This window comes from Columba livia, chromosome 11, assembly GCF_036013475.1.
Source record: "Columba livia isolate bColLiv1 breed racing homer chromosome 11, bColLiv1.pat.W.v2, whole genome shotgun sequence".
NCBI classification, from domain to species: Eukaryota; Metazoa; Chordata; class Aves; order Columbiformes; family Columbidae; genus Columba; species Columba livia.
Window position 1 is genome coordinate 18,346,622 of NC_088612.1, and position 27,106 is coordinate 18,373,727.

The 27,106-nt window shown below is 43.2% G+C and overlaps 1 protein-coding gene across 2 annotated transcripts in view; it reads right to left on the reverse strand.

The window, feature by feature from the left end:
* Positions 1–18,751, reverse strand: part of PSTPIP1 (proline-serine-threonine phosphatase interacting protein 1) — a 47,375-nt gene extending 28,624 nt beyond the window's left edge. For both annotated transcript variants that reach the window (XM_005500972.3, XM_005500973.3), the window contains exons 1-3: positions 18,357–18,751; positions 3,510–3,610; positions 600–674 (exon numbers count right to left, since the gene is read on the reverse strand). In XM_005500972.3, coding sequence (XP_005501029.2) covers positions 600–674; positions 3,510–3,610; positions 18,357–18,389 — 209 coding nt within the window. In that variant the 5' untranslated portion in view covers positions 18,390–18,751. The remainder of the gene's footprint in view (positions 1–599; positions 675–3,509; positions 3,611–18,356) is intronic.
* Between the last annotated feature and the right edge of the window lie 8,355 nt (positions 18,752–27,106).

The following is a 27,106-nucleotide window of genomic DNA, read 5'->3' on the forward strand; positions in this document are numbered from 1 at the left end:
CCATGCCAACATATATCTTCACCTCCCAACACAATTTATATGTGATCTAAGATAGTAGTAGAGGAGACAGAGAAAAATAGGTGTCATTTTAGTGTGTTCCAGCACTTCCATTGATTTGTCTCAAATGAAGTCACTTCAAAGAGGTTTAAAGTTTGTATTCATAAGCTAAGCCTTTTTCCTGCTCTAGAAGCTCATTTGTGGTGTCTTTGCACTTCGGGTTTGTTCTGTCACAGTCTCTCGGTGTCCACCCAGCTCCCAGCATTGCCAATCCACCATAAACACTCCCCAGCCTCTTCTTTTGCCTTTTTTTCGCATCACTCAGTTTGCCTTTGGAAGCAAATGTTGAACATTGTTAGCTAGTTAATAGAAATTAAATTTTTCCTCAGTAAACACCTATTGGAAATTCCCAAACAGATATTTTGGTGAGTCCTGCTTTGAAGGACTGTGCTGGTTCTTGATCTTTTTTCCCTGTACCTTGTGCAGCACTGTGTAACACACTGAAGTGAGCAGCTTATGATCCCATTCATAGACAAAAGACCGGAGTCTCATATTGCTTCCAAAATGCTCTAGTTTACACTAGTAATAAAAGAATTCCTTACTTGATTTCTGTTTGTCCTCCTGCTTTCCGGGCGATTTGAATCAGCTCTTTCCCGTATCTCTCTTCTGCTTGTGCTCTGTTAAAAGAAACACTTATTCAGTTTCTCTTAGTGGTACCAGGATCACGCTTACACAAATCTTGTAGTTGCATCTGAGGTATAAAGCATGAGAAATGCATTACCTTTAATTTCTCTATCTCCTCAATCCTAGTGCAATTAGTTACCTCAAAAATATTTTTAGGTGAGCTATTTCTAGAAGAAATGAGGTGAAAATGAAGCCCATCTCCAGGACTTTGATTACTGTGGAGTGCTATGTACAACTCTGTCCCCAAAAAGCAGGATTCAGTTGGAAGAAGAGCTGTACAGAGGTGTAGCGAGGATGCTCAGAATGGAGAGCCTCTTGTGCAAAAGAAACTAGGAGATAACAACTGGCTCAACCCATCAAAATAAAGGTTGGGAGGGGAGCAAAGAGGTTGCAAGGGATCCATTTAAGAGAGGTTGTAAATAAATGGGAGCTGGGAGCAGCAGGAAAATTTCTAGCCATGGGAAACATGAGGTGCTGCTTGAGCAGTTGCAGTGGAGACAGAGGAGCAAGGAGCCTTGTCAGCTGTGACGTGAGACTGTGACAGTTTTATGGAGGGGACAGTATGATGTGGCATCTCACCTAACAGGGAAATGTAACTAGTGACTCAGGAAAGCAGTTCTGCTTCTATGGTTAATAAAGAAATACAATTATTTCTTTGCTGTTTTCCCCTCCCTCAGCTCCAGAAGAAATTTCTATTATTTTTGTTTGGTTGGTTTTGTTTTGTTTTTAAAAAGGTGTTTGTACCAAATAGGAGAGGAATGGGGTGCAAAATATGGTGACAGGCCACGCAGAGCTACCACTTCATTTTTATGTTAGATTAATGAAACATCATCAAAATGAAAATATACTCCAGAGACACATAACGCTGCAGAAGCAGACTAGATTATTTTTCTTCTGATTTTAGTAACAAGAAATATTTTTGTGTCAGAGGCTTTGTGTCAAAGGTGCTGCCTTTCCCACTTTCTGGTACTCCTGTGCTCAGCTTCCAGGTTTCCCTGGAGCATATTTTGTGTTTATATGTGGGCCTTTGTTCTGGAATACAACTGCTTGCTCACTCCCCAATCTCTTAGGCCCTCCATTGGAGCAGGCAGGGCTATTTGGGAGCAAGAATAATTGATCTAGGTGGAAAACTGATAAAGTGTTAGTGTAGCCAGGGCAGGTGGTTTCAGGATTCAGGGCAGTTGCTGCAGGAATCCTTCTGGAAATTCTGGCCTGAAGCCCATGATATGGGCAGCCTCCAGGAACACAGATTCATCCCATGCTTTGATCTCCTCCTAGGTCCTTCCCATTAAAGACATGAGGACAAGCTGAAACAAACATCTTCCAGAAATAAACTGGAAATAATACCTTCTTTCTGCAAGTCAACACCCTCTTTCTTTTCTCCCTTTCTTCCTTCCCCAGCGTGCATGTACGCACACGTACATATGCGCGCTCACTGGAATGTTTTGGGGGTGTGCAAAAGCTCATGGAAACATTCGTTTCTGTAGGTTTTGGATCTGCAAAGCATGTATTTTTTTTCCTCTTTGTGGAAAGTCCTTGTGTTACCACCACAAACCAAGAACCTTGGTTTGCAGAAACCTCTCTAGTGTGTTTAGGAAAGGAACACGAACGTGTATAGCACCAGATGCATGCTGCGGTGTAGAGCCTGCCTACAGCCTGCAGTGTCATTCTGGTCTCTGTAAGTCGTGAGTCACAAAGGAGCTATTTTAAACAGTGAAAGCTAAGCTGCCATCAGATAGATGTGACTTCAAGATGGACTGACATGTAGCAGTAAAATATGCTTCCGCTGGTGGTCAAGAAAAGCAATTCAAATAGCTTCAGGTTTTGATGGAAGGCTCTTCACACTTTGTGAAAGAGTGAACTTTCAGTTTGACAGCTCGCACCCCTGCAGAAGTCCCAGTGCTTGAATAGCAGCCTTCAGAAAACCAGCCTAAAACCAGAAAACTAGAGGGGAAAAGCATGGGAGGAAAAAGCAGGCTGTGACTGAGGGAGGTAGAGCAATATTTATAAGGACACAGTTCTGAGATGAACTACTCTAGGATTACCTGCTGAATACATAATCTGTATTGTGTGGGCTTTCCTACAGGTCATGCATGAGCAGCTATGTGACGCATGCTACATGTTAAAGTGTTGAAACCCAGCCACTTAAACACAGAACTACATTTCAAACATTTTTTTCCTAAGTGGGAAGTACAAAAATGAATGGCAAAGGAGTCAGAGTAGCCGTGTAATGTGTATTTTCTCACCTATAAAAGTGTCAGATGTCCACAGTTGTTGTTGAAGGACCCCGAAGAAGCATGTAAAGGATGGACATAATCTACAATATTGTTGTTCAAATTCTAGTAAGGTCAGCAAATGATGTAGCCTGTCCTGGGTGTCTGGAAAAGGCTTTTGGTAGCATCATACATAGCTTTGTCTATGTTTGAACAATGGCTCATTTTTGGTAGTTGCAGGAAACTGAAACAGTGCCTGGGGCAACAGGATGTTTAAAGGGAAAGAAAAATGCACCTTGTAAAAGGGGAAACTTAGTAATGCTGCTTGTTGTGGATATATGCGCTACTGTGTGATTCCGGACCAAGAACTGCCTGAGTCTTAATGGACCTCTGGATTTCTGATTCTTTCACCCCTCTCTTCTCAAATCTTTGACATTTCTATTTGTTATCTGCCTTCACAAATGATGTCAAAAGGCCGGGATTCAAATCACTCAGGCTTTTCTATGCAAACTAGCATCCCTACCAAATCTAGAAACAGTCTGCTGTTCCTTTCCAGACGCCAAACAGAAGAGAAAATCAAGGCTGTTCACACTTCTTTCACTCTGATTTTCTTACCTCTGCTTGAGCAAATCCTCCACATCTTTGCACATCTTCCTCCCGTCCAGCAGCCGCTGTACGAGCACCTCATAGCCGGTGTGGAGGGTGAACTCCTTGCACTGAAGACAGAAAGATAAAGACTTGAGCTGACTTGTGCACATGGTTTTCAGGTTTATCAGATGCCTACTGTCAGTCAAATGGAGCAAATTAACTTTCCAGAAAATCCAAATGGACCTTTAGATTTGCCCAGAACGATGGTGGCTGGGGCAGGGCTAAGGGAACAGGTATGAGTGAGGTTTCTCCAAAGTGAAAATCTGTACAACTTTTTATTAAATCAGGTTTGCTTTTTAGTACTGAAAAAGTGAAGTGGTTGGCAAATTCTGCTGTTTGGAAAGCAGCACTAGCTGTCTTTTTGGGGAAGTCATGTTTAGTGTTGCGTGTGGGATCTTTGCGGAGCAGAGATGTATAGTAGCTCTTAAGGACAACAGCTCCTCTTCCCATACCTTTTCTAAAAAGAATGGTCAGGGTTGACTCGCTGCCACGGGACTCTCAGTAAGACAGTGACTTGCTGCCTGGATGTGAGTGGAGAAATGAAGGAGTTTTGTGGTTGTGCCAATATCGATACACAGGGCGGTGGTTGTGGCACTCGGTCAGAGGTGGGTGTTTGAATGGGAGGGTCCGTAGCACAGGGAGACAGTTTGCCAGCAGGCAACACTTGGGTTCTGCTGTGCTGTTAGGTCTTCCTTTGTGATTGCTGTAACTGCTCTTCTCATTGTTTGAATCAGTCTTTGTCCAGTTAATAATAAATTCAACATAGCAGGTGTTTTAAAAAGAAAAGGTAGGAGGTAAACATGTGGAGAGCTTAGGACTGTGGACATTGGATCTGCAGGACATTGAAAGTCTGTGTTTCTGAGACACTTGCCAATGAGCGCTGCTTCTCTTGCTTTTGCATCCACCACCCAATCTCCTGTACAATAGATAGGTTTCACTGATGCCTTTGAGTATTTTTGCAGCCTGTCCTGCTCCATGACACCATGTGGCAAATGGTGCCAGCCAAGGCGACAGTGATTTCCAGCCACCCACACAAGAGAGGTGAGGCCATGGAGCTGGGTGGGCTTTGCTGCCCCACAGCCAGGGCTCTCGTCTCCCCCCAGGGCTCTGCACACTGTGTGGCTCAGGCTTGTGCTCCTCTGCTGTGGTTCATCGTATAAGTCCATGTGTCAGGATTATCCCTGTCCACATTATTCATCAGACCACACTCCTGTGCAGCTCGGATAAAAATATCTAAGTACTGAGAAGAAAAACAATTAGTCTTGCTCTTCTTTAATCTTTTTGCCTACTTCCAGATTGCAGTGCAGCAATGGTAAGTCAGAGCCACAACACAGTCAGTGCTGCTGAGGAGATGCTGAGTGCCCAGAAAGGGAAGGGAATAAACTTGCGACGTTCTCTGAGTGTGGCACTGGGAAAGGATTTCTGTGTTCTACTCCTGGTGCTCCCGCTGGCTCACAATGGGATCTGGACAAGCCATTTTTACTTTGAGAGCCTCGGTTAACTGGTACATAGTGATAATGTTATTGAAAACGTAGTGGTAGACGTTTTCTGAGCTTTATGTTATAGCATTATGGTAAAATCACGCACTGTGTAACTATAAAGAGAATGAATATGCTCCTTCCCCCAAGCAGTTTATGTACAATACAATTGCTTATATATGAACTGAATATAGTTTATAGATCTATTCACTGTCCCTAAAGCCGTTATCATTTAATAAATGCCTTTATTGCTTTCCACCATGCCTGTGAAGAGGACAGCTGTTAAGGTTTGGGACTTGGGAAGGATCCTCTAGCAAGCAACCGTTGGATACTTGAGTTTGTAGTTTTGCTTCCTTATTGCTGGGACTGGAGAGGAGTGGGGTGAGCTCTGGAGATGGAGGCTGGTGGCTGATGGCAGCCTCAGGGCTTCTGTACAGATTTGCAGACCTGGGGGCATTTGTTTGTGGCATGGTTTTTGCTTTTTCAAGAGCAAGGATAAATTTCTACAGATTATCTTTGTAAACTTACAAGTTGTAGTAACATTTCCAGTGATGCAGTTTGTGGATGGCAGTAATTCCTTCTTCCTTAATGAGCACTCTTGTTGTTAGCAGTGGGGAGAAAGACAGACAGTAGGCTAATGGTTCACAAGGGACATAGACAAATGCCTCTACCAGCAGTGTCTGCACTGTAGAGCCAGGCAAGTTCATAATGCAGATAAAAGAAGATGGAGAGGGTGCAATGGATCCACTGTTATCACTGTTGCAGCCACAGGAAAATGGTAGGATTACATGTCCCTGTGGCTGATCCTTGTAGAGGGAATTGGCTCCAGCTAAATGCAGGTCTAAGAAGGATTTCCTACCACAGGCACTCATTTAATCTTTCTTCATTCTGGGGGGATCCATCTCAAAATTTGCTTTATTGCCCTCATTATGTGCTCCTGAAGAATGTGGAAGTTGTATTTCAGAAGTCACAGCCTCTGAAACCCAAACCAGAGCTGCCTCAGCCTCCCAGGCAGCAGATCTGGCGCCACCGGCATGTCACAGGCTGGAGCAAGGAGAGGTAGCCAGGTGACAGCCAAGGTTTAGACAAGTTCAAGCTGCTAACGACGCCCACCCTGCAGCATTGCTGCTTAGTTTCCAACCACAATGTAGCCATAAATCACTTAGGCCTAAGTTTACTTAACACAAATGTTTCCTTTTATTTCAACAGCTCTTTTTCTTCTTCAGCGTGTTGTACAACTGCATCCTCTGTCAACCTGTTCCTTTGCCCTTTCCTGGGATACTGTTTTTTCATTCCATTGATTCCCTTCTGTTCTTGTAGTTCCTGTTCAAGGCTGAATAAATTCCTGTTGGACAAGGATGACACTTTACTCCTCCACTAAAGTCTAACTGATGCTTTGTACCATGGCATTAACGTCTGCTCTCTGAGAAAGGCTGCTGATACATCATGGGATTGTATTTGCAGCCTTCTGCTGTCAAATCGTATCAGTGGCACCTACTTGATCTACAATCTATTAATATACCTGCAGTCTTCTCCTCTCCTGCAATTTTACTTAATGAGAACCCAGGGTGCATTGGACCTTTTTGCTACTTGTCTCTTAATCTCATTTTGCACTTTGAAACATTAATTTTATCTGCTTTCTGTTACCCTAGGCTTAAAGGTTATCAGATACCTCCCATACAATATTTCGTTCTACCTATTTGTTTCAACAACTTCTATTTCCAGCCCATTCTTAATGTCTTGTGCCAGTATCTACAATGAATATATCAAATAAAATCAATCCTGAGACCAGCTGTTAAGATCCCTTCCATCAACCCAAGCACTCCCACATTGGTACAAGCCATCAGCGTCTACCCCAGAATGGGGTTTTTGCCTACTTTGTGGTTCTTCTTCTCCTGCTGTGTTTGTTCAGAGTCCTGTTCTGGTTTGATTTTTTTCTCTAGTTTCTTCAGGATTTCCTGTGTAGCACCATAACAAAACCCCCATATTTTCTTTGTTAAGACAGTCAAGACAGGAAGATTGTAAAATCATGTTAAATAACTATCTGGTCTTGATAAGCTCTCTTGCCTTTCTTCTATTTTCCACTTAGCATTTTGTATTATAATTAGCATTTGCATCAAATGGTTTTGTAAAGGCTGTTAAAGCTGAACTACTTGGCTTGGGCACCTCTCAGCTGGGATTTTGTCATGATTATAAGGACTAATGAATAGCCAAAGAACTACTTTAATTTTTTATGAAATTAGAAAGAAAAAGCTTTGATTAAATAATAAATGTATTCATTAAATGTGTAACACATGATTTGTTTGTAACAAAATCTAGGTAGTTGCTTGGAAGAGAGTTATTTGAATCACCACCAGTAATTTGTCTCATTGCCAAGAAAGTGATTCCACTTACTCAAAGTGTGCGCAACTGTGAAAGAGGATTTACTCATTGTTATTTGCATAAAAAGGATTAGTTAATCCGTGGTGCCCAGCAGATCTATAATCACTTGTAAGAGAGCGCTTGACAAAGAGATTTCAGTGTTGCAGGCAGATTTGTGTTGCTCTGAGATCTGCTGTCATTAATACTTCACATGCATGTTGGTCTCTGCCCCTGAGCCTGGGGTTGTTCTGCCCGCAGGGAGAATCGCAGCTCACGGAGAGGCAGCATCTCCTGTCCCCAGCTGCTGAAGTTGCTTCTCTCCCGTGCAATGAGCAACACTGTTCCCTCCAGACGTGAGAGAAATCTGAAAGGGGAATATATGACTGCAAAACACGAACCTTATTCTCTCGTTTAACCAGAATAGCTTTTGCTAGAATACTTGAAAGGAGGCATGGAGGACTGCAAGCAGAGGTGTTGACAGTGAGCACACTGGGACACGCTTTCTTATTTCCATTTCTTTTTTCCTCTGTGCCTTCACGAAGCTGCTTCCTCCCATTAGCGCTTTACTAAATAGACGGGTGCCTTGGGACTGCGCCTTTCCGTCTGGTAAAAGTGGAGAAACAAACAGATTGAATAGCCAACAGTCAAATAAGATTTAAGATCTCAAAGTATATTTGACTGCACTGAATGCTTTCTATCATGTCGTAGTCTTTCACTGTAAGTGAATTACTTGCTTTGTGGTTTGTTTTGTTTTCCTCAGGATATTTTAAGTTTTCCTAGTATTTCTAGGAATATAATCACGCCATACCAAATATTTTAGGAAGTTTACTGCTCTTGTGCTGTGCCACTCAAGCTATCCTGAAATGACTATTAAGACAAAATGGAACAGCAGTAAGCACCACTAGTTTGTGTTTGTGATGCCCAAGTGACTGTTTACATCCCCGCTCTAGCTCAGGGCACATAAATGTGGGCAGGTTGTTGGTGTCCAGGACAGAAGGACATTGCAGCAGAAGCCTCTAATCAAGTCTCCTTTGACCAATGCTTGCTGTGACTGATATGACTCCTTTTCTATACGTTTTCATGTGGTAACGAACTGTTGAATGAGTTTAAAAGCATATATATCTGTGCTATATACTGCTGTTCTGTTTAAGAGATCCTTTTTCTTACTGGCTGGAACTGGTTGGAATGCACAGGAATGTAATGGTTGTTCATGCTTCCCAGGATTAAACTGAATACAGGATTTAACCGAAAAAACCAATCCTTTTTCTAAAAAGTATATGATTTTTCCACATAAGCAGAAAAAAAACAAGGAAGACTAGATGGGCTGGAGCTGGCTGTATAAGATTGTTGTCATTTCTTGTAAATTCACTCTTTGCACATTAGAAACGTAAGTGTTTGCTAAGGATGTAGGTGGCTATCTTGTCGGGAGTTGACTTAGGCATTTTCAACATGAGGCTTAGTTTGCAATTTCACTGCAGCCTTTTTAACCTAAATCTGCGCTGCAGTACTTTTCGCAGGTAGCAAACAGCATCTATTGCCAGACATAGCATAGAAGTGAAGGTTGAATGGGGCCTTCAAAAATCAGAAGGAAAAAACATAGCGTTGGTAGCATTGCAGTTGCTGAGCTGCTGGATTGCCATCTGTGCTTCCCCCTGTGACAAGGTAGGGTAGAGAACTTCAAATGAAAGCAAAGATTCTCATCAGACTTCAATTCTGCAGCAGATGGGATATTCAGAAAGAAATTGAAATTAAGATTACACAAACTTCCCGGCAGCAGGGCAAGACTGGTGACATTGAGCAAAGCAGTAGCTTCTCAGTGGTCTTTTGCTCTCTGTGATGTTGTGCGCTTTCTCTGAGAGGGAAATGGTTGTTTCAGAGTTCTGCTGATGAGAGGAATTTGCTCCTCAGCTTCCTGAGCCCTCACCTTCCTCTTGAATTGTGCATATTCTTCCAGGTGACATCATGCTTTTATTTGCCCATTTCCACTAGTTTTCACTGTCATCAGCCTTGATCTGAAGTTCCTGCAGGTGGGCGTCTCAGGATGTTTCTGACCAGCTTCAGGACCTGGTGTCCTTCTGCTGCACAGCAGGTCAGACCCCTGATGCTTCTGTGCTAGGACGAGGAGAAAGGGGCCAGCAGCCAGATATGGGTCACAACAAAAAGTGTGACAAAAAGCCAGGAATCCATTCCGTAAATTTGGATAAAACAAATTTCTGGAACACCTTTGTGATGGGGATAGTGAGAAATGGGACAGAAGACAGCAAAATCCCTCACTAAGTTTTAAATCGGAGCTTTATGTGGCTATATGACACAGGCCTGAGGTGGCAACATCCCTTTATATTTTCTGCACGTGGTGACTTCAGACATCAGCTAATTCCTTAAAATAAGGTGGCTTCCTCCTGGGAGCCAGCAGAGAGGCTCCATGTGAGCATTTGCACCTGCCGTGCGTGAGGCACTGCACTGTTTTGCCGTGGTGCCTTCCCGAGTCCAACAGGTAAATGTCTCAATGGGGAATCAGACGTTGCTTCAGTCTCTTATGAATAATATCAGCTACACAAGAGAAACTGGAAGTAAAATAAGGAGAAATAGAATCTTAAAAGTAGAAAATACTTCTGTTTAATGCAAAATCATGGTCAAAGTTCATTTTTGTTTCTGTTCCTCTTTAGTCCATCCGTTTCCAGGTCTGTTTATAAGAGAACTCCTCCTGCCAGCACCATGGGCTGGGTCCCAGAGCACTGTGAGAGAGGGAATGTGAAACACCCCTGAGTTGCCGAAGCATAGAGACAATTGTTCAGAAGGTCACAGAGTCACTGGAACCAGACCTGCTTAGCTGGTACATTAAGTCATTTTTAAAAACGGTGTCTTTCTCCTCCTTGTCTTAAAAACCTTAGGATTGTTTCCTGTTAGTCCTGAAGAAGGCACTAAATACAACATGCTGCTGCCCCTGTGCCCTCTGCTTCCTCTAGAAGATGAGCTGGGAATTTTGTTAGCTGTCTTTCCGGGCACGCAGGGAAAGGGTAAAGCTTCAGGAAATCTTCCCAGAGTCTTGCTCTGCAAGCGGAGTGAATTAAAGTGTAAGTTCATTTCTTAGTGAGGATTATTCTGATAGCTACGTATTGCCATTTCCATTTTACATGAGATCTTCACCACCTACATGATTTTCAACATATCCTGTTACTCAATATGATGCAACGTATTCTTACACTCTGTTAGTACAGTGTATCACAAAATCCTGGGGAAATGTGCAATCCAACAGCAAAAAATAACTTTAGGGTTTTAGAAATTCTTAAATGGGGGGAGCAAGGGGAAACGGTTCATTGAAGTGAAGTCAAGCAGTTTGTCCAGGAGGGACAGCCGTGCCAGTATTACGTTGCCTTCTGGGAGGTATTTCTCAGTGTTTGTTCCTACTTTCATTAATGTCTTTCCTGCATTATACAAAAATCATTTTAAATGGATAAATTCTGGGGTCTTTAGGAATTGCTCCATCAGTGAGGTATTTAGCTGGATGTACCCCTTTCTGCTGCAAGCTCCTAGCGTATAGGAAATGGGCAAGATCTGCGTAGGTGGGTGCGTGCACGCTGGGATTGCACCAGCATAGCTACTGTGCAACCCTTTGAGCTGTTAAAATGATTACATTAGCCCGATTGTCACGCACAAGGCGTCCATTCACTCAGAACTGCTTCGTCTGTTAACCGGCAAGAATAAAATTCTTGTTCCACTCACAAAGAGCCCCAGCATTATCTGCCGTTGGAGGGGTTGATGTTCTCATGAGCTTCTCTCATACAAAATGAACTACTGTCACTTCTAGAGAAGGGTGAGAAACAGTTTTCTTGCCCTGAAAATTTATATAATTTTATATATTTAAAAGTCCACATTTCACCTCTTGACAACAGTAACAGGAAACAACAACAACAAAAAGACGTTGGCATTGATATAAAGAAGAAACTTGCTGTGAACCATGGCAGATCTGATTGAGACATCCCGCTGGCACACCATCCACCATCTGCTGTCTATCTAGGGAAGAGGAATTTCATTTTCATCTCTCCTTTCTCCAGCTGTTTGACTTGTGGATGTATCTGCGGGAGCAGAGGGAAGGCTTGCAGGTAGGGTAGACTGTGGGCAATGAAAGCTCCAGTTTGTGGACTATGTCTACCCTTGCAGAGCTCCCAGCACCAGAGGGCCGGTTTTTATGGGTCTGGTCTCCTCTTTCCCTCTGTGATTAGAAATGTCACCTCAAACCTCCACCTCCAGAGGTCTGAACGTTTTCATTGACATCCAGCCTTATCTTCCAAAACAGTAAAACGTGTTTTCCTGCAAAAAAAGGTTTTGTCAAAAAAATGAGTCCTAACCAAATGTGTGGCCGGGGTCTTTCAGTGGCAGGTGCCTCTTTTCCTTCTGGTGCTCCTGGGAATTCCCATCCCGCTGAGCAGCAGTCCCCAGGGCTGTTCTTCAGTCCTGACTTGTTAATAACCCTGCAGTAATTACAGCACCTATTGCAAATAGGATGAAGCGATGAGCTGCAGACCACAGTGTTGTTAACCATCTGTTTTGTTTTTTCCTTTAATCCCTGCCTTTATTTTTCTTTTTTTTTTTTTCTTTTAGAAATTAATTAGGCCTGGACAAATTGAGAGCGGCACCAAATAGCATCTTGATTTGAAAAGCTGTTACTTTAAACAAAGAAAAGCAGTTATGTTTTTTCGTTTATTTGCTCTGAATGAAACAACAGAAGCTGGTAAACCTAAAGTAGCCTGAGCAGATCCTCTTGCTGGTGAGTTTTCACTTAATTCTCAAGACTGAGAGTAAATAACTGTTGATTTTCATTTCAAGCAAAATTAAGTTGCACCAAGAGTATTTTACCAAGAGCTAAGAAAATGTTTAATTCCTCAATCTTGTTCAGTGACCTTTTTCCGCTACTCTGAAGAAGTACTAAGCTCCACTTGCAGTAAGGGAGCAGTTCTTTGGGGAACTGAAAAGCTGTTGGGATCTAGATGCGTATTTTCAAAATATTCTTTTGCTTAACCTTGACTCCCTGAGCGATGCTGCGTGATCCCGTGCGGTGATCCTCAGCCCTCACATCCTGCCAGCCTCAAATCCCCAAATTCTCACGGAGCAACACAGGGAGCTTTGCGCATTGTTGAACTCTGGCTGTTGAGAAAAGTTTCATTACAAGACCTGGATTAAACAGGAAATGAAACAAGTGTTTTCTGTGCCACCTGCCAGCCAGAATCTACCTTGCCACAGTATGGCATGAAAACAAAGTCAGAAAAAAGGCCTTTTTGAGCTAAAAGGAGAGCCTAATTTGCCTTGCCTTCCATACAAGTATGCAATGAGTGTAACTAGATTGCAATTCAGTGTCTTGCACTGTGCCTGCAAAGCAGCACGAGGTCCATGGCCCCAGTCAGGGACTGTAAACTTTGAAGAAAGAGAAGTGGTGCAGCTCTGTGCTGTGCGAGTGCAAGAGCGCAAACCTTGCGGGAGGAAAGGGATGGGCCATGAATCACCCAGTCCTGCGAGGAAAAAACACGGTGAAATGAGAATCACAGGGAGAATCTGAGATTCACCCTGGAGAATCTGCTGTGGGAGGAGAGGCTGAGACGTGGGATTGCTCAGCCTGCCTCAATGTATGCAAAACCTGGTAGGAGGGAGAAGGGGAGACAGAGCCAGGACTTCTCAGTGGTACCCAGTGACAGGGCAAGAGGCAACGGACACAAATTGAAATACAAATTCTGTTTAAGCATAAGAAGGTGTTTTTTTGCTGTAAGTGTGCTGGGACACTGGAACGGGTTGCCCAGAGAGGCTGAGGAGTCCCCATCTTTGGAAATTCTCAAATCGTGGTGCAGGATGAGCTGCTGTAGATGGCCCTGCACCAAGCAGGGCCTTGGCTGGGTGATGTCCAGAGGCCCCTTCCAACCTCAGCTATTCTGTGACTCTTGTCATCAGAAAATGCACCTCAACGGGCTGCCTTAGCAACCAGAGGACACCCTCTGACCTTTGCATGAAGTGCTGTTACAGATCCACAGGATCCATTTCAAGCCGTGTGTGACAAATACTCAGTTAACTCTAGGTGGTGTTCATTAGATGTGTCTGTGTATGTGTGGGTGAAAAGAGAGTCAATGACTCACCTAATCCTTGTTTAAAATGCATACTAATGGCACAGTTAAAGTTGGCATAAATAAGAATCCTCCGTTTCTCTGAGCTCAAGCAAAACCAAACAACTTTTGCAGAACAGGACAGATCAAAACAAACCAGACATAACTGTGTAAAAACATTAACAAAATTGTCACAGTGACTTCATCAATCCACCAATTTAAGTGGTTAAAACCTCTAGGTAAGGCACTCAGTTGCAGCATGGTCATCAGAAAATTTTAATAAAATGTAATTGCTTAACTGTCTAATTATTTCAATGGCTGACCTAAAATGAACTTTCCAAAAACCCAAATCTACCTGGTCTTGAAAGCCTTCTGCAGCCTTAGGACCAGCTCACTGTTGTTAAACCTCCCCCAGATAATCCTCCTTGTATGGAAGATGTTCAGCCTGATGTGCCACACGTAGGCCATAACTGAGCAAACGTAAAACTCTAGTTCTGCCTTTTGATTTCGTCACCAAGGAAATGAATCACCCCAAATATTCTGTACTTGGCTCCTCACAGAGCCCCCAGGTGCTGTTTAGGAATATGGGAAGTAGACATTGACATGTTTCCCTCACTATCAATATCTCTGTTGGGAGCATTAGTTCCTCTGAGCTTCATTTTATCTGTTGTGCTCTGCTCAGAATTGATTTGTGAAGCACCAGTGTTTCCATAGCCTCCACAACTCATCAGGTGTTCTACTTGTGATGTCCTGTGGTTTCAGTGACTATTCTGAGGTTGCAGCCCTTTCACGGGTGCTTCTCATTGCCCCGGTGAGCCAAGTGTCCGCCCCAGATCAGCTGGGGGAATGTAGGAAGAAATTACATGCAAAAAAGGAATAGAACATCCTCTTCCATGGAGACAACATTGACCTCACAACAAACACAGACATCAGCTGGGCGATCTGTTCAACTTTTCCAAGGTGATTCCCCCTCTATTCCCTTTTCCACATGCATCCACCCATGATGACTTGCCCTGGGTGTAAGCAGGGCCGCAGCCGTACACCTGCCTCTAGTCACGCTGTCTGGAATTCAGAGGGACACGACACGCACCGACGGCAGAGCCTGGCCTGCCTGTGTGCCGTGAGGTTATTTATCTTAATTTGCCCTGTGTCAGTAGATACAGGTGCAACTGGTGCAACCCCACTCAGAGGAAACGCGGTGGGGAATGGCCTGCAAAGCCGAGATGCCAGCGCAAGAGGTTGGGCAGCGCGTCCTTCCCCGCCCCAGCTCAGCCAGGGTGGGGAGTGGGGGCTGGCAGGAGCCCTCGCCAACCCCGGTTCCTCCCCCACAAACCTGTTTCCTCCTCACCAACTGCTTCAAAACAACCAGCCCTGCAAACCTTAACCTCTGCAGGAAAGCAGGGTAGCTCCTGGTATTAAAAAAATACTTCCTTTTTTGAGTAAAACGATATTGTATTTCTTCAGTATATTGCCTAGTAAGTCTAGAAAATAGTTTTACTTTGACTTTTATAATAATCTCTGCACTCTTGTACCACAGTTAAGAGTCTCATTAAGAGTTAAATTATTTATGAAGCTAATTACATCATTTTGGTCTATATAGTACAGCATTGTGTGAAAAAGCTACAGTCACAGGTGAAAGGCCCACCTACAAAGTCAGCTTTGCATTGAACCTGATGTGGGATATAGCCTAAAGTCAAAAAAGGGATTAAGAAAACATCTTTAATTGTAACAGGCTCTTAAGCACTTCCATGGCTCCCATGCTGCAGTGTCGGACTGTGCCTGTGGGTACTGCACAGGCAGGAGCGGGGCGATGAGTTCACAGCAGGGCAGGGAGGTAAACCTTGCTGTCTTATGGCCAAGGCCTGCATACATGCCAGCCGGTGTCTCCAGCTCGCTCGCACGTCTAAATCTGAGCTGTGGGAATCCACAAGCCCCGAGCTCACCCCAGAGCTGAGAATTAACAAGCACTTCACACTTTACAGCATTTTATTTTTTTTTAATCTTAAACACCTGAAGAACCCCTGACCTATTTTTGGAATTGACTTGGCCACTCCAGTTTCATTCAAAGCTGCTTGAGGGAACAGATTTGCTCCCACTCAGCTCTGAGCACTTTAGAGCCTGCTCCAAAACCAAACGCCTCCTTTGAAAGTCGTCCTCATTCCCCCCTCCCAGGGAAGAAAGGCAAAGCCAGTAAATGGTGCCAGGAAGCACCTCCTGGCCAGAAACAGCTGCGTTCCACAAGGCTGCAAGTGGACTGTTGAGCAGAAGGAAAAGGCAATGACAAGAATTTCAGAGGAAAAGCAAATGATGAATAGGAGAACACAGAATGAGACAATGAAGAGACTCTTACCAGGGGAAAGATTTTATTGGTTAGTGGTTTTTTGTTTAAAAAAAAGAAATAATGTTGCTCAGATCTCTGCTTCTAACATAACCCCATTACCATGAAACTCAGCTGGTATCACAGATGTGCTCCCCATTAACACAGGCATGTACCTACTTGTCTGTTACCGTGCTAGAGAAGACAGGTAACATCTGTAACATCTGTACAGCAGCCCAGCAATATTGATCCATTAGCAACTGCCCTGGCTATCAAAACCAATTTGTATTTTCATCTCACTAATATTTTCCAAAAACTATTATCAGAGGATAAAAAACCTTCTGCTAAGAAGCACATGTTAGTGGAGGATTTGAGCAACTTTGCCTTAAACCATTACAGAGTCTATGGAGGATATAAAACCAAAAATCGTAATTAAAATTGTACTAGTTGATGTTTATTTAAAAAATAGCATAAGTGTGAAACCCTTTCTGTAGCGCTATCGCTGTTACATTTAATAAGGGAAAAAAGAGATTAAAACTTACACCTGTTATGAGCTAGGGCTTGTATTTTCCTGGAATACAGCACACCCTGTTCCTATAAAGTTTGAAGAACTTTGGGGAGGAATCGGTGGTGCTCTTTCTCTGCTAGCTGGGGAAAATCTACTGCTTTTAGGGTTTCTTTACATATTTTACATTGCAATAAGAATGAAAGAAACTTCTGCCTATCCGAAAGGGAATTGTTGCTTCATCTTGTCAGGGTGAATTCCAGGGAGAGGCTGCAGGCAGGTCTTAGGGATCAGGGATCTGTACTGAGCGATCAACTATGGTGCAAATATACTTTCTGGTTTATAATCAGAAAGGCGGTTTCCATTCATGGTACAAATTGAACAAAGGAGATAATTCCTCACTGAAGGCAACCGAGCAAATATATTTCCCTCTCACTAACGGGCATAACAGAACCTTATGAATGCAAAAATAATTGCTGATCTTGTGATTTAGAGGGCAAGTTGTACACTTTTGCCACATTGTGCAATATCCTGTAACTTTTTCTTTGAAAAAACTTATTACTGCGTAGCTAAGACTACCCTGCTGCAACCGGATGTATTTCTGCCCTGTTAATCAAGCTTGGCAATACGATGTTTCCAGCCAAACAATATTAAAAACAAAGATGTTTTCCTTTAAGGAAGGTGTCAGCTTCAAAGCTAAGCAAGGATTATCATCATGTTAATGTGACTAAGCACAGGAGAGAAGCTTAGGGAAGAAAAGCCCTAAAGAGCTGGACTGGCCAAACTGGCAGTTTTGGTTAATCACCGGAACTGTACTACAGCCCAAACCAAGACCTTGAAAATAAGTACACCAAATGTACCAGTTCTAAAAGTCAGATGGCACGTTTTTGAAGGAAATCCAGAAATACAAAAGCTGAAGCTCTCAAGGTAGCGCTGGCTTGTGGTTGTGTCGTACCCCATGCATGGACTGCAGTCAGTAGCTGTGTAAAAGAGGAGGCATGGAGAATCTCGGGTAGGTGTGGCTGGGCACAGTTACAGTTAACATCAAATTTAACTTTTGTATTTCCTCATTACTTTTTTTTTCCATCAGTTCAAATCTGGTACTCGGTGGGGGTGGGGAGGGCTTCCGGGGGTGCTGGGAGGAAGGTGGTTCACCAAGGGGGTTCTTGCGTCTCCCTTCTGTTGCATACCAAGAAAGGGTTTACCCTGAAGGGTGGGTGGATAGGAAGAAACCACAAAGAGCAAATACGCCATGAAGCGGCTGTTCTGCTTAGACTGATGTGAAAATAGCGGGAATAAGTCATATGCCTTCATATCTTTGCTGAAGTCAATCATAAGTGCTGGAAAATTGATGCCTGGACAAGAGGCAACCATGTAACATCCTGTTTACCCAACTTTGCAACCTTCGGGGTTTGGTGGTGGTGGGTTTGTTTGTTTGTTTGTTTTTCCTTAAAACTTCCACTCCAGAAGCAACAGCAAGAGAAACTCAGATTACTCTTGAAAGAGAAATGACCATGGTCGTCTTTACCTTGCAACTGCAGAGAAAGAGGCACCGAAAGATGCTTCAACCAGAATTCAAATAACAGGAATGGAATGTATCTACTTGCTTTAGTATTCACTGTTTCGAAGCCAGTAGTGAGTGTCTGGGCTTTGTTCTCAAGTGTCACACTCGTTCTTCCTACTTGTGCTGCTGTTTGACTCCTGGGTGCCTGTGTGCCTTGTTCTTGCCCTCTGCACCGAAAAGCAGGCAGGGACTCTCTAGGTGGGTGAAACAGACCCAGGTCCCTTTCAAAAGTGGTTTCTGGACCTAGCACAGGAACTGGGAATGTCAGTCGCTTTATATGGACTGGATATATTCTTTACAATGTATCCTTCTGCCTAGGATCAAACACTTGTACTACCAAACAGTATGTTTTGGTTTGGAGACAAATTTGGTTTTTTACTAAACTAAATTTAAAAAACAGAATGGGATTAGATTAGTTTGAAGCTGTAGGTACAACATTTCAAACATTTTAAAATACAGATATATTGAATATCGGAAACACATAGGAAATGCTCACTTACCCAAAACGCATCTTTAAACTGCATCTGTGTCATTGTTATCGCTCTGTGGAGCAGGTGGAATCCTTCAGTAAGTTTGTTCTCGGGGGAGAGCAGCAGCCACAGCGCCGAGCCTTGTTGCTGTACCCCAGCCAAAGCAGAAAGTGAAGCACGTCCACAGACCTGTCTCTTCTGAAGTCAAGCTGATGAAAAATAGCATTGGGCAGCCTCAGGGACCTCAGTGTAACCACCTGTGGCTGTGGAGGGACAGAGAGCAAAAAGAGCTCTCGCGCACACACAGGGACGTGCCTGCACTCAGCACCCCAACCCCAAACCTGTTGCTCTTCTGGTAAACAGTTAATATTGAAATGAGGAAGCGAGGAGATGTCAAATGATGTCAGGCTGCTTCTTGCCATGTGTGTGAGTGGCTGGCAAATAAAAATTAAATTTAAAAAACCCCAAAAGGATAAAAAAGCAGACGTAAAATTCAGTGGTATGCTTTGATTGGCTATGGGAGCACAGTTAAAATGCAAAGGAAACCAGCACAATACAAAGAGATAAGCTGTGGAGGAAATTTGAGTCAAACTATTGTATAACTTCTTACAAAGAAAAAGAAGTAAAAGAGCGTAGCTCAAAATTGCATTTTGCAACTGAAAAGGCTTTTCAAGGCTCTGTTTAAATTAAGAACACTGTAAAAGTATGCAGGTGTCTGTACATTTTTAGATACCTGTATATCTATATAGAGAAAATTTCTGATTTGCATGCCCTCATGTAAATGCTGCTAGGAATGAGCAAGATATGTGAAACTTAGAAGTAAAATCCAAACTCTTGAAAACACTTGTGATAAGAGAGCTAAGAGTCTATTAGCAGCAGGACCTGCAGTGAAGTGTCGCAGACATCTGAACCGGCAGCACGCGCAGGACTGCCGCTGCCATCAGTGTTCAAACAGCTGCTTAAATAAGCCAACCGATCTGCTACAATGCTGCTGCAAATAATTGATAATAAGGTAATGTGTCTAACACTTCCGTGAAACCCTCTTCAAAATACCTGTCCTACAGGTGGGGCTGTCTCTGTTCACCTGCTTAGGATGTTTTAAGGATTCTGTGCTTTTAAATACTCACTGGCGTTTCCAGGAAAAAGTGAACTGACACCCCCACTCCTGCTGTGGTTGCCTGTGCAAAAATGTGTCCTTCCACACCAAGAGCACCTCAGGACTAATAACTAATTAATGTTGCTACAGATGTCTGGGTCTTGCTTTTTTTCTCGCTGTCACTGCAGCGTCAGACACATGGGCAGATTGTGTAGTGATGAGGAAATCTTGCAACTTCACTGGGCTCAGCGGCACCCAGAGATCCACTCAGAGAGATCTGCAGCAGCTGCTTGCTTGAGTTACCAGTAGTCACTCTGCAAGCAATTTGTATTTTAGAGAACCCGTGAGTTTCCTTCGCAGTGGCCTGAAGAAGACAGGGAATGTGCAGAGACTTTGAAAGGGAAAATGAAGTGCAAGCCAAGGAGAGCTAAAGAGAGTTTGCAGGGCCAGAGGTGTGAAACTGCTTGGATTGTCGTGAGCAGTGGGAAAAAAGAATCATTGCGTGAGAGGGGCAGAAGGAGAAATGCGAGGATTCACTTGCAGAGTGTGCTGTGGAGGAATGAGAGAAGCTTTCTTCTGGAAGGGAAAATTCCCTGAAAAAATCTATTTTGAGGGCATGGGCACTAGTGAAATACTTCATGATCTTTTTAAGCATGCTTTATCTCAGTCTTTCTAAAACTATATATTTCCTCTTACTACTTTGTTTTGAAGGGGTTAGCTTTGCTGCTTTTGGAGTTCATAAAAATGCATCGAGTGTGTGTTAGCCCTCCAAAATCACTTGCTGCTTTCTCATTATTTTTAGTTTGGCCTCCAAGTAAAAAGCCAATTGTCTGGCTGTATCTCGCGCTGAGCTCCGTGCTGTGTCTGCCCTGGTGCAGCACAGTCACCTCCGCCAGGGGCAGCCAGGGTTCCCTCTCCACGTGCCCCAAGCACGGGCAGGCAGCCTTGAGCCATGGCCAACGTTCTCTCTTACTGTTGGCTGCACAAGAGCCTCGAGCAACCCTGTTCCTAGCTGAGGTGCTTTGGTGAGCTGTCGGAAATGAGCTGGTGTGAGTCGGAGCCCCTGGCTCTGATAGAGCAGAGCTGCTCGGTTTGGAGTCACTGCTCACGTGTCCCAGCGTTGCTGGATCATGTCCAGAGGCTGCTGTGCCTTGCAGGGGTGGTCAGGCTCTGCAGGGCTATGGAAGAAGCAGAAAATTATCACAGTTTTGCAGCTGAAGAGACTGAAACCTTTAGCAAACGGTCCTGGCAAAGCTGTCAGTGCTCAAGGCAAAGGCCTGGGATGGGTGAGTGGGATGCTGATGAGGGAGTCATCTCCGGGAGGCTGTGCCGCACAGCTGCTGAGGTGTCAGCAGCGTGTTGTCAGCCACACCGTGGGCTGGTCTGCTACAACTGCTGCTTTGTGGGATGCAGTTACTTGTTGTAAGCTTGTACTGCTTGGCAGAGCTTGGAGTAGTACCCAGAAATAGCAGTTTGCAATAGCCGTCTTACCGTAAAAGACACACCAGCCTCCTGACCGCTCCAGAAACTCATCTTTGTCCCTTTCCCAACCAAATGTATCGGGGTAGACGAGTGATCATCTGCTCATTTGTTTATTTGGCTGTTGACGGGCTGGATGCGTTGGAAACCTCCAGGGCCTTTCATCTCCCCTTCCTCACCCTTTTAATGTGGTTTTTCATCTAATCTTTGTGTACAGCTCCACTCAGAAATTCTGCAGTGTCAATAACAAGCATTAAGTGGGACGCTTCCATGATAGCCACTGCAGTTCCCTCCTCACCGCTGCTCTGAAAGGTTAAAAATCAGGTTTTATTTGATAAGGCAAATAATTGGTCACTGGGCCAGAGTATTGGGGTTTTTTCCTGTAATTAAGTTACTTGGCAGCAGAAGGTACCATTTGAATCTGTCCTGTAGTAGAAAGTGATTACAAATCTCATTTACTCTTTTTTTTTTTAAGTTCATATTAGAACCCCTCAAATTTTGATGTGTATCACAATGGAAGGTTAACTCCATTTTTATTAACTATATACTGCCTTGAGCAAAGCTTTCTGTTAGGGACTTGGGTGGCAGGTTTGGAGCTGACAGTAGTTAAAACATGAAAATAGCATCTACAAACAGGGTTGTGCTCATCCAGGGCTTCAAGCGAGACATCCTTCACAGTTAATGTTTCTGATTTTGGGTAGTCTGATGGAGTAGACAGAAATCTTTTTAGTCTACATAGGAACAGGTCAAGGGAGTCTATGAAAAGTATTAAAGCGGTATATAAAGAGACGCTGGATACTCAGATAATTCAGGTATTAAGGCAGTTGTGTTTTTCAAAACTCCTCAGGTATATTGTGGTCCCTTGGAATCATTGTTTGTGAATAGAAAATGGAGAATAGAAGGCACTTTTACCGTCCTTCAAAGCCTCCGTAACAATTGCATCTGAGAGATATGGCTTCACAACAATTGCTGTAATAGTCCTGTTCAAAATTAAACCAGTCCAGCCTCCGGTGTCTTACTGAGTCCTGAGGCCTGAAGACACCAGCAGCGATGAAACCACCTCCAGAGGGAAACCACGGCTAAAACACACACGCGTTTTAGCTGGTGAGCTGCGCCTGCTGTTTCTATTTCCATACAAATGACTATCCGACTTTCCACGTGAGAGATGTTGGGGGCTTTCAAATTATCCACTATTGTGCCAATTTAAACATTTTTGAATCATCTTGCCTTCTGTGAGGAACCAATCTCTGTTCCCATGGAAACAGAAACAGCAGCCTCTGAGCACCCACCTTCATTTGCTACGGCTCCTCCGAACGCGTCCGAGGCCCAACGCTGATGCAAAGTGCCCCAGAGCCGACGGCATCAGCCCCGCCCGGCGCTGAAACACGCTCCCTTTGCCTCTTTTGAGAGGAACTACTTGAACCTCCTTCCGAAAGCACCGTTTCACAGTGCACTACGGTCCGGTTGGCATTTTGCTGCAGTAAAATTGACAACTACCATAAAGATGAATTGCATAGACTGCGGTCTTAAACCAGTATCTAGCATTTCAGAGCGGTTTCCAGTGGAAGCCTTCACTGAGAGGTGGACCCAGTCCCTGAGGTTTCACCCAAGAAAAAGACAATCAAAATCTTCTCTGTAATTATGAAAAGCAGGAATTGATTTCCTCTAAAATTAACAGCATGATATTCTGTATATCCTAAATTATGGTTTGTATGATAGAAATGTAGGGGCTTTTTGTGCTTGGCACCTGTTTAAACATGGTTCTCTACCATCTTTACTCCTGAAAGTGTTTCAGAGTCAAAAACAGAAGACAAACTGTGGTAAAGTGCAATGTCACAGGAGGCTGATGAACAGGAACCGTATCTGGTAGTTCTTTGGAGAGCTGTGTAACCATTGTGTGAAAGGGAAAATGAAAACATTTGGGTTTCTATCTCCCCTTCTTGTCATAACTTCAGGTACCTGCAGAAAGATCGGCTTTGTTTCTCTGACATCTTTTTCCAATATACTGGCTTTCTCCATCCCATTAATTCAAAGGATATCACTGTTCACTTGCAAGTCTCGCATATTCCTTAGCCAAGTAGGCAACGCTTGCAGTGCTGGAGAGGTTTCCGCTTCTCAGGAAGGACTCTGAACGCTGCGGTTGTGGGAAGAAAGCAGGCCGCACTTCGACAGCAGCGCCAGACACGAGTGCAGGATATGCTTTGCAAAAAACCATCTTACCTGCACAGAGGCAACAGCTCTTCGCAAAGATGCCCTTACGTTTGCTGAAAAATCACGACTGTTTAGTTGATCTCAAACCACTGGACCTTTGTCCAAAATACAGCCTCTCCAGCAGCTCTGTCTCTGTACAAAATGGTTAGTAATACACTGAATAGTTTAGCATCATGGGAGGCAATGGTTTAGATTCCTTTGGCATGTTTTAGCAAATATTCTGCATATTTCCTTATTTAGAAACATCACCAATTGTTTTATATTTTTTCCTGAGTAGGAAAGCAAAGCTGTAGCAAGTCAGTGAACATCTGAAAGATCTTTTCAAAAATCTCTAAAAAGCAAAATTTTCCTAGTTAAATTATTTTCATGTTTATTATTGTAAACATTCTGAAATATTAAAGTGTAGTTGTTTTGATTTCCAGACAAAAGGCAACTTAGTTCAGACTTAGTCTCAATTAGTACTGTAATCCTCCACCTGTTTGAGAAAACACCTATTCAGACGCTTTGCCACACAATCCCGCCCCAACAGCCAGAAAGAGCAACAGAGAACCGGGTACAGCATTTGCAGCATTTGTGCTTTTTGCAAACCCCAAGTGCCAGGAAAGTGATTATGCCTCATGTCTAACATTGCTCAGTCTTGGTTTTCTACTGTTGCTATCAAAACAAAGGTTTATTACTGGCTTTCTCAAAACCATTTGACTTTTTCTCTATTTATAGTGAATTCCCTTTGGATTGTTTTTTTCAACTCCTTCCTTTTTGCTTTGATAGATCAGCGGGGCTGGTAAAATAACATTCTTCACGAGCAAGTATTTCCTTACACCTCCATTCAGAGCTGTTGGTGCACAGCCATGGGAGCAGCATTTATGCAGCACAAAGCATTCTGCTTTAAGGACCCAGTTCTTGTGGAATTACCCTTAAATATGACTTTACTTCTTGTGAGAAGGGCACAAAGCACTTCACATAGGGCACTACCCTCTGTATAGAGAAGGTACATTTGTACATACAAATAATATACATGTTATAACAAGAATAACTGCTTCCTTAAAACCAACATTGAAATCAGTGTTCACCTTCTGAGAGGTTTTTCTTAGTGAGCTCTGGCATTTTTAAGACGGAGGAGGAAAGGACAGCTTGTAGTTGGAAATGCTGTGTACTCAGGATGACTTAAAATGTATAGAAAAATAAACACGTGTTGCCAAAGGGTTTAGATAGGATCACTTTAAGCAGGATTATTTGTGCCTCTTGGTCTGTGCAAGGCGGGTCTCAGCTTCAATCTCCTGCTCCAAGCAGGACTAACTTCAAAGATGGATCACATTGCCCAGGCCCTTTTTGAGCTCTGACTGTCTCTGGGGTGGAAATTGTTCCACCGTCTCTCTGGGCCCATTTCACTGCTAAACCACCACTGTGACATTTTCATCTGGTCAGAATTTCCCTTGCTGGAACTTGTGACTGTTGCCTCCTGTCACTTCCTTGTGCGCCTCCGCGACGTCTGGCTTGTTTACAGCAGCAGTGGAATTTTGCTTTCCTGTCACCCGTCCCCTTGCCTTGAGATGAGCTGTGCTTTCGCTAGGACGTGCTTTTGGAGATAATAATCTATGAGCTGCTTTGCGTTCTGGAAAACTTTGCAAATTTAAGCTCCACAATACTGATACTTCATCTGCTTGCTGTCATAGTATCCTCCCTTTGCCCTGTTCCCCTGACATTTTTACATGCACTGTTTGTTTAGAAATCAAACTTCGCTAGATCCTTGGTTCTATAAATGGAAGGATTTTGGAAGAAGCTAAGAAATTTTGGTCTCTTCATTGAGTTTAGCTAATATTTGTTCCTCTGAAAGTCTCTCCCAGACATCATCCAAAGAATCACCGTACTGCACACTCCTCCGGAGTGCCGCGGGATCAGGGATAACTAATTCTGAGGCTGACAGTGAGGTTACCTTCCCAACAGGAATGCTCGGTCTCTAAGATGCCTGAGTGGTTATCACGTGGAGACAAAGAGCTTTTACCAGCTTTAGTATTTGAATTCAGATGATTCTGCATGTCCTGCTCACAAAGTGAGAGCAGATGGAACAGGCCAGAGTCCTGTTGGCTGCCTCTTGTGTGTGACATCCTCAGGCTCCGGTAATCCCAGATCCAGTACCAGCCGTTCCTTCCATCAATAGAGAATAAATCATGCCACACCGGAGCGCTGACGGTCTCTGTTCTGACTCAGTGAAGTTTCTATTTAATTTCTACCTACAGTGAAACAGTTACAAGAGATGCTTTGCTTCACTGCACTTTTTCTCAGTATAGTTAAAATGCTGGGTGAGGGACTCTGGAACACATAACCCTGAAAATACCAGAACGACTCTTGTGTAGAATATTTGGATAGACATCACTGAATGTAAATGGCGGATTGGCAATCCGGGCAACCTAAACACTAGATTAAACTACCAAAACCCACATATCTTTGTAAGATTGAGAAGCATTATTTGCCTTCTAATCCTAAAGTGAAAGAAGACTAATTTTAAAAAACATTATCAGAAATCAAGAGAAGTCTATGTGAAGTTACTCTAGGAATTACAGGAATGTTCAACAGATACATTATTAAAGGATTAAGTTTAGCACTTCTCCAAATCCGTATTTCAGTTACTGTAACAATTATATTGTTTCCTTTTGAAGTACTAGTTTTCTGTGCCCAGAAAGCGACATTAAGAGCAGCTAAGTGACAAGAGCTGTAGTTCTGTCTCACCATGAGCTAAGCTCTAATAATACCTACCATGATGTGCTTACAGAAATAGTAAAATAAGCAATAAATTGGATGTTTGGCACAGATAGGGAGATGCAGTCTATATAAATGATACGCTGTTCGGTATTTTGCTAGTCTTGTTATACCTCTTCTTATTCTTGGTTTATGCCAATTATTGCAATGCAGCAAATGGCTCGGAGCCGAGTGAACGCGCAAAGGCCAGCGGCACCTCCCAAAGGCTTTTGGTTGGAACTGTCGAGGTGACGATGACATTTTTAATACTGAGTAGGCAGCTGAATCTGTCATTTAAGATTTGTTTAAAAATGCCATAAAGAATAATAACAAAAGGGCAACTTCAGGTATATTTCAAACCAACAAAGATGACAAAAACCCTTTTAGTATTCCTGGACATACTGGATTTAATTAGACTTCACGTATTTATTTACTTTTTAAATCAGATCCCACCACCAACATGGCAATTGATGTATTCACATTCCCAGGAACTGAAACAAATATGGGTAAAAAAAACCCCCAACCACTACAACTGAAAAGGCATTTTGAATTTCTGCCACTGTGGTATCTAAGAAAATACAGTAGAAGTGTGTGTAGTTTTGATCTGAATGAAAATTGCTAGACTTTTAATGGGGATACTTCCACGCTTATGTCAAGAGGAACTTCCTGTACTGAGAATAATTAAGAAGTGGTGCATTGGGAGAAAAACAAGGCAGAACTAGTGCTTTTGCTCAATAAAAGGAGTTGGGAGGAAGGCAAACATTGGTCAAGAAGAACATTGCAAGAGCATTACGGCAGTTAGTTATCTAAGAATTAAAAACCACTAACACACACTACAGTCTGTTCTGCGAGGCTTTGTCTTTGTTTAGAACATTTTGTTAATTCCTGTGCCTTCCTAGGAGATAAAAAGTGAATAGATGTACTTTCCTAACTTGAATCTGTTGTGCCATTAACCTCTCAGATGATTTCAAATAATCACATACTGGGACAGTACTTACTTTCTTCAATGGTAATTGTGGAGCTTACAACCAAAGTTAACTTTCAGAGGTTGTTACTACATAAATTATGTAATGCCTTGATCTTTTAGAGTTCCATATATCCCACATAAAACAATCCCTCCACATCCGCTTTTGCAAACTTGTCCAGCAAATGCTAAGAATGTTGCCATTGTACCCTGCCTACACTGTGCACACTGTTCACACTGCAAGGACTTGCTCTGGTGACCCACAGCAAGTAATACATGGACAAAACACAGAAA